This window comes from Gnatocerus cornutus, chromosome 4, assembly GCF_029298725.1.
Source record: "Gnatocerus cornutus isolate USDA-ARS CGAHR chromosome 4, icGnaCorn1.1, whole genome shotgun sequence".
NCBI lineage: Eukaryota > Metazoa > Arthropoda > Insecta > Coleoptera > Tenebrionidae > Gnatocerus > Gnatocerus cornutus.
The window spans coordinates 7,026,322-7,035,456 of NC_142236.1; the positions used below are offsets into that span (position 1 = coordinate 7,026,322).

Below are 9,135 nucleotides of genomic sequence, written 5' to 3' on the forward strand. Positions count from 1 at the left end.
ACTGTCTCTGTATATCTCTAAAATCTAATTTTTCAGATTTTCTCTACATTCTCTTTATTTGCTCTATAATCCTCTATTCTTTAGAATTGATCTTGGCTCTATTTTTTCTCTATATTTCTATAAAGTTGAATTTGCAGCATTCTTTGGATTCTCTATGAAACTTGTCGTCTCGACATTCCCAGAATATTATTCTTACATTGTCTCTTTAAATATTGATTCTCTAGAGTCTTATTCTGCGTTTTTCTGTTTAAATTCTGCCTACATTCCATCTGAATTCCAATTCTTTAATGCTTCCTTATTTTAATTCTTGAGATTTTCACTAAAATTTGAATGATCACAAAAAATCAAAATTGAAACTAAATTTGGGGTATTTTGTGTTAATTACGCGTATAGTGGCAGCATTGCTGGTTAACTGGTTGCCTATGCTCTCCCCCATAAAAACTGTTTTATTATCAATAATACAAGCATTTAAAATGAAGCCGTTAAATCCAGTCAATCGTTTTATTAAAATAAACAAAAAAAAGATTAAGAAAATGACACATCAAATGACAGATAAAACTCCCCAGATCTAGGGTCTTTGGTGCTTGCTCTGACGTTTGCGACTTTGACATTGACGTTTGTTTGACTCAATTGGCGAACTCATCGAAAGGCGTGTAACAATAAATAGAATTCCCGGAGAAAATGGAAACGTACGATGTAATCGTCAATCAACCGGTTGTGATAGATAATGTACGTACCCCCTTGAAAATCCACCCTTTACTAACTGTCATTTTCAACAGGGATCTGGGGTTATCAAAGCGGGCTTCGCAGGCGACCAAATCCCGAAATGTAGATTCCCAAATTAGTGAGTGTCCCCCTTGTCAAAGCCCCACAATCACAGAATTTTTTTCCAGTATCGGGCGGCCCAAGCACGTCCGCGTCATGGCCGGCGCCCTCGAAGGCGACGTGTTCATAGGCCCCAAAGCGGAGGAGCACCGCGGCTTACTCGCCATAAAGTACCCAATGGAGCACGGCATCGTGACTGACTGGAACGACATGGAGAAGATCTGGACGTACATCTACAGCAAAGACCAACTGTCTATCTTCTCTGAGGAACACCCTGTACTGTTAACAGAAGCGCCTTTAAATCCACGACCAAACCGGGAGAAAGCCGCGGAGATATTATTCGAGTCGTTCAATGTCCCCGCTTTGTTCATCTCAATGCAAGCTGTACTTAGTTTGTGAGTATCGCCGGGTTCCCGGGGTGGTTCTAAGGGTTGTTTTGTCCAGATACTCAACCGGAAGGACAACAGGGGTGGTCCTCGACGCCGGGGATGGAGTGACTCACGCGGTGCCTATTTACGAAGGTTTCGCCATGCCCCACAGTATCATGCGGGTGGACATCGCAGGGCGAGACGTCTCGCGCTACCTCCGACTCCTCCTTCGTAAAGAAGGCATCAACTTCCGGACGTCGGCGGAGTTCGAGACCGTTCGAACCATCAAAGAAAAAGCGTGTTATCTAGCCAACAACCCTCTGAAAGAGGAGTCGGTGGATACAGAACACATCAACTACACTCTTCCTGATGGTAACGTCATCCAGATCGGCCCTGCGCGGTTCAGGGCGCCGGAAGTTCTCTTTAGACCGGATCTTATCGGGGAAGAGTGCGAAGGTTTGCATGAAGTTCTCGTGTACTCGATCCAGAAATCGGACCTGGATTTGAGGAAAGTCCTGTTCAAGAACATCGTCCTGTCGGGAGGGTCGACTCTCTTCAAGGGCTTCGGGGATCGGCTGTTGTCCGAGATTAAGAAACTGTCACCTAAAGACGTACAAATCAAGATTTCGGCACCCCAGGAACGTTTATACTCGACGTGGATCGGGGGGTCGATTCTGGCGTCGTTAGACACTTTCAAGAAGATGGTGGTGTCAAAGAGGGAGTTTGATGAAGAAGGGCAACGGGCGGTACATAGGAAAACATTCTAGGGATTTTTAGTTATCAGCTTTACGTCTTATTATCGTTAATTTATAACTAATTATAATATTTAATAAGAAATATATATTTAAGCTTTACATAGTCGTCAATATTCGTCTTTTTTATACTTTTTTTAAGTGAGCACTAGGACTAATTCACGCAGCTTTAATCTATGGTTTGTTTTTGTAATAAATTATTTCTTTGTATGATGATTTTTAATACAATTAGGTCCCGAAACAGCTACGAAAGAATGAGAGGACTGGAAATAAAGTTTTTTAATTTTTATCGGCTTTCTTTAATTCGGTCCGCGAAATGCCACTTTGACGGACTAAGGTGGTAATGGCCACTTTGACAGACTAGGGTGGTAATGGCCACTTTGGCGGACTAGGGTGGTAATAGCCAGTTTGGCGGACTAGGGCGGTAATGGACATATTGGCGGACTCGGGCGGTAATGACCACATTGGCGGACTAGGGCGGTAATGGCCATTTTAGCGAACTATAGTGGTAATTGTCACTTTGGCGGACTAGGGCGGTAATGTCCGCTTTGGCGAACTATAGCGGTAATGGCCACTTTGGCGGTCTAGGGCGGTAATGGCCACTTTGGCGGACTAGGACGGTAATGGCCACATTGGCAGACTAGGGCGGTAATGGCCATTTTAGCGAACTATAGTAGTAATGGCCACTTTGGCGGACTAGGGTGGTAATAGCCAGTTTGGCGGACTAGGGCGGTAATGGACATATTGGCGGACTAGGGCGGTAATGACCACATTTTCAGACTAGGGCGGTAATGGCCATTTTAGCGAACTATAGTGGTAATTGTCACTTTGGCCGACTAGGGCGGTAATGGCCGCTTTGGCGAACTATAGCGGTGATGGCCACTTTGGGGGACTAGGGCGGTAATGGCCACTTTGGCGGACTAGGACGGTAATGGCCACATTGGCAGACTAGGGCGGTAATGGCCATTTTAGCGAACTATAGTAGTAATGGCCACTTTGGCGGACTAGGGTGGTAATAGCCAGTTTGGCGGACTAGGGCGGTAATGGACATATTGGCGGACTCGGGCGGTAATGACCACATTGGCGGACTAGGGCGGTAATGGCCATTTTAGCGAACTATAGTGGTAATTGTCACTTTGGCGGACTAGGGCGGTAATGTCCGCTTTGGCGAACTATAGCGGTAATGGCCACTTTGGCGGACTAGGGCGGTAATGGCCACTTTGGCGGACTAGGACGGTAATGGCCACATTGGCAGACTAGGGCGGTAATGGCCATTTTAGCGAACTATAGTAGTAATGGCCACTTTGGCGGACTAGGGTGGTAATAGCCAGTTTGGCGGACTAGGGCGGTAATGGACATATTGGCGGACTAGGGCGGTAATGACCACATTTTCAGACTAGGGCGGTAATGGCCATTTTAGCGAACTATAGTGGTAATTGTCACTTTGGCCGACTAGGGCGGTAATGGCCGCTTTGGCGAACTATAGCGGTGATGGCCACTTTGGGGGACTAGGGCGGTAATGGCCACTTTGGCGGACTAGGACGGTAATGGCCACATTGGCAGACTAGGGCGGTAATGGCCATTTTAGCGAACTATAGTAGTAATGGCCACTTTGGCGGACTAGGGTGGTAATAGCCAGTTTGGCGGACTAGGGCGGTAATGGACATATTGGCGGACTAGGGCGGTAATGACCACATTTTCAGACTAGGGCGGTAATGGCCATTTTAGCGAACTATAGTGGTAATTGTCACTTTGACCGACTAGGGCGGTAATGGCCGCTTTGGCGAACTATAGCGGTAATGGCCACTTTGGGGGACTAGGGCGGTAATGGCCATTTTGGCGGACTAGGACGGTAATGGCCACATTGGCAGACTAGGGCGGTAATGGCCATTTTAGCGAACTATAGTAGTAATGGCCACTTTGGCGGACTAGGGTGGTAATAGCCAGTTTGGCGGACTAGGGCGGTAATGGAAATATTGGCGGACTCGGGCGGTAATGACCACATTGGCGGACTAGGGCGGTAATGACCACATTTTCAGACTAGGGCGGTAATGGCCATTTTAGCGAACTATAGTGGTAATTGTCACTTTGGCCGACTAGGGCGGTAATGGCCGCTTTGGCGAACTATAGCGGTAATGGCCACTTTGGGGGACTAGGGCGGTAATGGCCACTTTGGCGGACTAGGGCGGTAATGGCCACTTTGGCCGACTAGGGCGATAATGGCCACTTTGGCGGACTAGGGCGGTAATGGCCACTTTGGCGGACTAGGGCGGTAATGGCCACTTTAGCGAACTATAGCGGTAATAGTCACTTTGGTGGACTAGTACCGCCACGGCTGCTTCAAATGGCGGATTAATACCGTAACGGCTGCTTTAATTTGTGGACTAGTACGGTAATGACATATTAGTACGCTAATAGCAAGTTTGGCGGACTAGTAACGGTTGCTATGCTAGACTAGTACGGTACCGGCTACTTTAATTGACTTACTGGAACGATTACGGCTGCTTTCATTGGCGGACTAGTACGATAACGGGTGATTTGTCATACTAGTACAGTAATTGTTACGTTGGCGGACTAGTTTGTAACGGTTGCTATGCCAGACTGGTACGGTAATCGCTACTTTAATTAACTAACTAGTACGGTTACGGCTGCTTTAATTGGCAGACTAGTACGGTAACGGCTACTTTAATTGGAGAACTAGAACGGTTACACCTGTTGTAGACGATTAGTATGGTAATGGCTGCTTTAAGTGGCGTACTAGTACGGTAATGGCTAATTGGCTATACTAGTACGGTAATTGCTACTTTGATGGCGTAGTACAGGAACGGTTGCTATGCTGGACTAGTACGGTACCGGCTACTTGAATTGACTAACTAATACGGTTAGGGCTGCTTTAATTAGCGAATTAATTAGCGGTAATTGCTACTTTGGCACACTAGTACGGTAACGGTTGCTATGCCAGACTACGGTAACGGCTACTCAATTGCATAGTAACGGCTGTTTTAATTGGCGGACTAGTACGGTATCGGGTGATTTGTCATACTAGTACAGTAATTGCTATACTTTGACGGACAAGTTTGTAACGGTTGCTATGCCAGACTAGTACGGTAACGGCAAATTTAGTTGACTTACTAGTACGGTTATGGGTGCTTTAATTGGCGGACTAGTACAGTAACGGCTCCTTTAATTAAAGGACTAGTACGGTTACAGCTGTAACGGTGGCTTAAATTAACAGACACAAATAGAACACATAATATAAAGTAACGACTGCTCTAATTGGCGAATTAACGGCTGATTTGCCGGACTAGTACAATTACGTCCGATAAAGCTGTAAAGTTAAAGCAATTGGCGGACAGGTACGATTACCGTTGCTTTAATTGACGAACAAAGACGGAAACGGCTGCTTTGCCGGACTAGTACAGTAACGGTTGTTTTAACTGGCAGACTAGTACAGTAACAACTGCTTTAATTGTCGTACTTTGACGAAGTAGTACTTAAATTATTGGTGCTTTGTCGTTTACAATGGAAGAGAAGTGAAAATATGTAGAGAATTTAGAATAAAGATAAGATGTACCTACGCGGAAAAGAAAGTATCAAATTCTAGAGAAAGTTTAAAAAATTAAAAAAGACGAATTTACCACGAAACTAAAAATAATCCAAAGAAACATTTTAGTAGAGAAACGGAAAGTTGAGGAAATTTAGAGTAGAGGCCCTAGAAATTGTCGAGGGAGCTAATAAAAAATACAGAGTCCAATTTAAACAAAATCTAGAAAGATCTAGACCAGAAGAATTCAAAGAAAATGCACAAAGAAGTTGAAGAGAATCTAGAAAATGTAGAGAACATACAACTCAGTTGACAAGATCCAATATACAGTATGTCCCCGGACTGAGTTCACAAGAGGAAAAAAACGTTATTTTTCATTTTACAAAAAAATGACAAAGGAATAATATTTTTTGCTTAATTTAAAATAAATAAATCTTGAATTAAAACTTTAATATTATGAAGCAGTGTTCTTAAAATCGAAAAAAGCAATAAATAACGGGGAACTTTTTTATTTTTAATTTTGCAAAAAATGTCAAAGGAATGAAATTTGTTCTTTAACTCAAACCAATTTCCACTATTTCATTGACCCATTACCTGTTTTAGCACATAGTTCAATTCTAACTCGTAATTCTGTGTCGAATTTTCTCAATTATTGTTAAGGATGCAATTGCATTTTTTTCCAATTTTTTAATACTTACACGTTATTGAGTAAAAATAATTTTTCTTTTATTATTATAATCTGTTATTTGATGTAGTGAATCCACAGCCTGATCTTATTTAAATACGATTACAAAATTTAATAAATAAAAATAATGAAAAAATTAATTTTAAGAGTACAAACTAATAATTTTGAAATTTTAATTGCAGATTTATCTGTTTTGAAATAAGCAAAAAATGTTATTCCTTTGCAATTTTTTTGTAAAATAGAAAATAAACTTCTTTTCCCTCTTGTGAACTAAATCCGGGGACATACTGTAGATTGTCATTTATTTCTTTTTTTTCTCAAGATTTGTTTAGTGTTTTTTTTGCATTTTTTTTACATTTTGCTTAAATTTGTTAGATTATATTTGAGTTCTATTGATTTTTTTGAATTTAATGGTTCTTTTTTATTTTTGTCTAGATTTTCTTTAAGTTTTTAGATTTTTTTTTCAAATTTTTTCTTAATATGTTTTTTATATGCTCATTATTCTTTGTCTTTTTCGAACTTTACAGATATGCCTAAAATTCTCTAGATTTTCTTTCAGTTTTGATATAATTTTCTAGATTTATTTTGAATTTTATAGATTTGTGTTCCCGTCAGAATTTGTTTGTTTTTTCTTGATATCACTTTAGAATCCTTAATATCTCTTTTGTGTTCATGTAGTTCTCCTTAAATTCTTAATCTTTTTGTATATACATACTACAAATTTTCTTTATTTGTAAATCGTAGACTGTGTTAGGGTAACTTTACGTAATACGTGTAACAAGTGTGATGTACAACATTTTATCTACGACCGACGTTTGACAGGTAAATTACATTTCGTCGACAAATTGAATGTCATCAAAATGAGTTTATTATTCAACTCATTTTTTCATTGATTTATCTGTTTTGAAATAAGCAAAAAATGTTATTCCTTTGCAATTTTTTTGTAAAATGGAAAATAAACTTTTTTTCCCTCTTGTGAACTCAATCCGGAGACATACTGTAAGTAATATAGAGGTACATTCACGGAAAAGTGGGGAAACTTTAGAAGGATATTTTAATGATAAAATGAGACTTCAATAAAAAGTCGCTTTTAATTTTATTTTTTCGAGTTCTACGTTGGTGTCTCCTCAACTTTATGATTGACTTTCTTATGCGAGTTAAGATTTCCAGTCGTAGTAAACGCTTTCCCACAAATAGAACACACATACGGCTTTTCCCCAGTATGTGTCCTCGTGTGTATAGTCAAATGAATATTTTTCGAAAAAACTTTCCCGCAGATCTTACACAAAAACGGCTTTTCTCCCGTGTGTTTCCTCATGTGTATCCTTAACATCCTCGGATGGACAAAAGTCATCTCGCATAAGTCACAATGGTGTCGTTTTTCATCACAATGAGCGCTATTCATGTGCGTGGATAAATTACTGCGGGTTGAATACGTTTTTCCGCATTTACTGCAAATGTACGGGCGCTCCCCTGGAAAAAATGTTGTACACAACATCATTAATCAACTGAGAGAACTACCTGAGTGGACACGAATGTGCACATTTAAGTTGTACTTTTTTGCAAAAGACTTCATGCAGACTTTACATTTGAAGGGTTTGTCATCTGGGGGCGCATGAGTGAGCATGTGGTGTTCCAACCCTGAGGAAACTGTAAAAGTCTTTCCACAGATCGTACACAAGTGCTTTTCTTGCTTATTGGTGTCTTCATCACTTTCCAACTCAAAACTCCCTTCCAAGTAAGACGGTTGTACCTCTTTGCAGCTCTCACTGAAAACTACCCCCAGACTTACCCCATTTCACTGAAAAACCCACAACTTACCCTCAAACGAGCAAAAATCACACAATTCTCCTCCCCCGTTGAAAATGTATTTTGCGCATTTCCCATTCAAATTGAAATTAAGACAAGTTCTCACCCCATGGAGGTTGTATATAAGAGTCGCCAAATCAGACACTGCTTCAATCTTGGAAGGAGCACAAGGGGGCTGTATGATCTCATCGTTGAAATACACAGAAGTGTTCACAGAGTTGGTTCCATTAGTTAGTAGGACTCCTTTGTCGATCACAACTTTGTCGCTGGTGGTGTTCACGTGCAAAACTGCAAGAAATTCTTCCTTTGGGTCGATATGGACGGCCCACAGGGATGAGGGAAAAACTAGTTGATGCAAGTTTTTGATTAAAGTTGAGATGTCGGTTGTGCACATTTTTCAGGTTAAAAAGTGACAGGTAAATAAATAAATAAGGTGGTGGTAATTAGTGGTACCAACTTTGGGTTGGCGGCCCTGTTTGGCACCAAGTAAAATAAATGGGATTTTTTTAATAAATTCAGGCGCAAATTGTTGAATTTTGTTCATTGTTTAAGTGTGGCGATAAATAAGAACCTTTGGAAACTTTTAGATGCATTTTTTCGCGTTAAATGTCAAGAGTAAAAATGCGCGAAATTCAAACTTAAAAAAAATAAAACTATTTTTTTTCTGTAATTACTTTAGACATTAGAAAACTAAAATGTTGTATTAAATTATCTGTAACATTTTTTAAGTTCAGTGTCTTACATAACAACATTTTTATAACATAAAATTAGAAATTTAAAATTTTTAACTCACAGGACGAACTCAAATCAATTTTTTTTTTATTAAATTCTGTAAACCTGACAGTTTTCCAGTAAAAACGGCGAAATTTAATGTTTTTTTTTCTTTGGAGACAATTATTGATTATACTAAATTGTAGAAGTTTAGAACAGAAAGTAAAAATTTTAGAATTTTTATTGTAGGGCAAAATCAAAATTCAAAACTTACCATTAAATTGTGCAAAATCGGCAATTTTAACGTTAAAGCAATGAAATTTGGTGGACTTATTTCCTCAGGTACAGTCATTGAGTGTATTAAATTAGAGAATTTTAGAGCAAACAGTAAAAATTTTGTAAGACAAACTAAAAATTTAATTTTTCATAATTAATTTCCGT

At 39.9% G+C, this 9,135-nt stretch overlaps 2 protein-coding genes across 2 annotated transcripts; one reads left to right on the forward strand and one right to left on the reverse strand.

Annotated features, from left to right (window-relative positions):
• Nucleotides 1-556: 556 nt before the first annotated feature.
• Arp1 (Actin-related protein 1) lies at nucleotides 557-2,155 on the forward strand. The gene is made up of 4 exons (XM_088034592.1): nucleotides 557-729; nucleotides 780-844; nucleotides 894-1,220; nucleotides 1,270-2,155. The coding sequence occupies exons 1-4, from the start codon at nucleotides 682-684 to the stop codon at nucleotides 1,958-1,960; spliced, it is 1,131 nt and encodes a 376-aa protein (XP_087890718.1). The 5' UTR covers nucleotides 557-681; the 3' UTR covers nucleotides 1,961-2,155.
• Nucleotides 2,156-7,253: 5,098 nt separating this feature from the next.
• On the reverse strand, nucleotides 7,254-8,445 carry LOC148176309 (uncharacterized). The gene is made up of 3 exons (XM_088034594.1): nucleotides 7,996-8,445; nucleotides 7,696-7,950; nucleotides 7,254-7,647 (listed from the first exon to the last, which is right to left on the reverse strand). Exons 1-3 carry the CDS (start codon nucleotides 8,375-8,377, stop codon nucleotides 7,286-7,288), a joined length of 999 nt encoding a protein of 332 aa, XP_087890720.1. The 5' UTR covers nucleotides 8,378-8,445; the 3' UTR covers nucleotides 7,254-7,285.
• Nucleotides 8,446-9,135: the final 690 nt, after the last annotated feature.

Bases quoted from the DNA above. Each gene is read 5' to 3' on its own strand.
- Arp1 (XM_088034592.1), top strand. From the start codon at position 682: ATGGAAACGTACGATGTAATCGTCAATCAACCGGTTGTGATAGATAAT. The intron at 730-779 runs GTACGTACCCCC...CATTTTCAACAG, and splicing joins AACCGGTTGTGATAGATAAT to GGATCTGGGGTTATCAAAGC. The intron at 1,221-1,269 runs GTGAGTATCGCC...TGTTTTGTCCAG, and splicing joins ATGCAAGCTGTACTTAGTTT to ATACTCAACCGGAAGGACAA.
- LOC148176309 (XM_088034594.1), bottom strand. From the start codon at position 8,377: ATGTGCACAACCGACATCTCAACTTTAATCAAAAACTTGCATCAACTA. The intron at 7,951-7,995 runs GTAAGTTGTGGG...GTCTGGGGGTAG, and splicing joins TGATTTTTGCTCGTTTGAGG to TTTTCAGTGAGAGCTGCAAA. The intron at 7,648-7,695 runs GTAGTTCTCTCA...CATTTTTTCCAG, and splicing joins GCACATTCGTGTCCACTCAG to GGGAGCGCCCGTACATTTGC.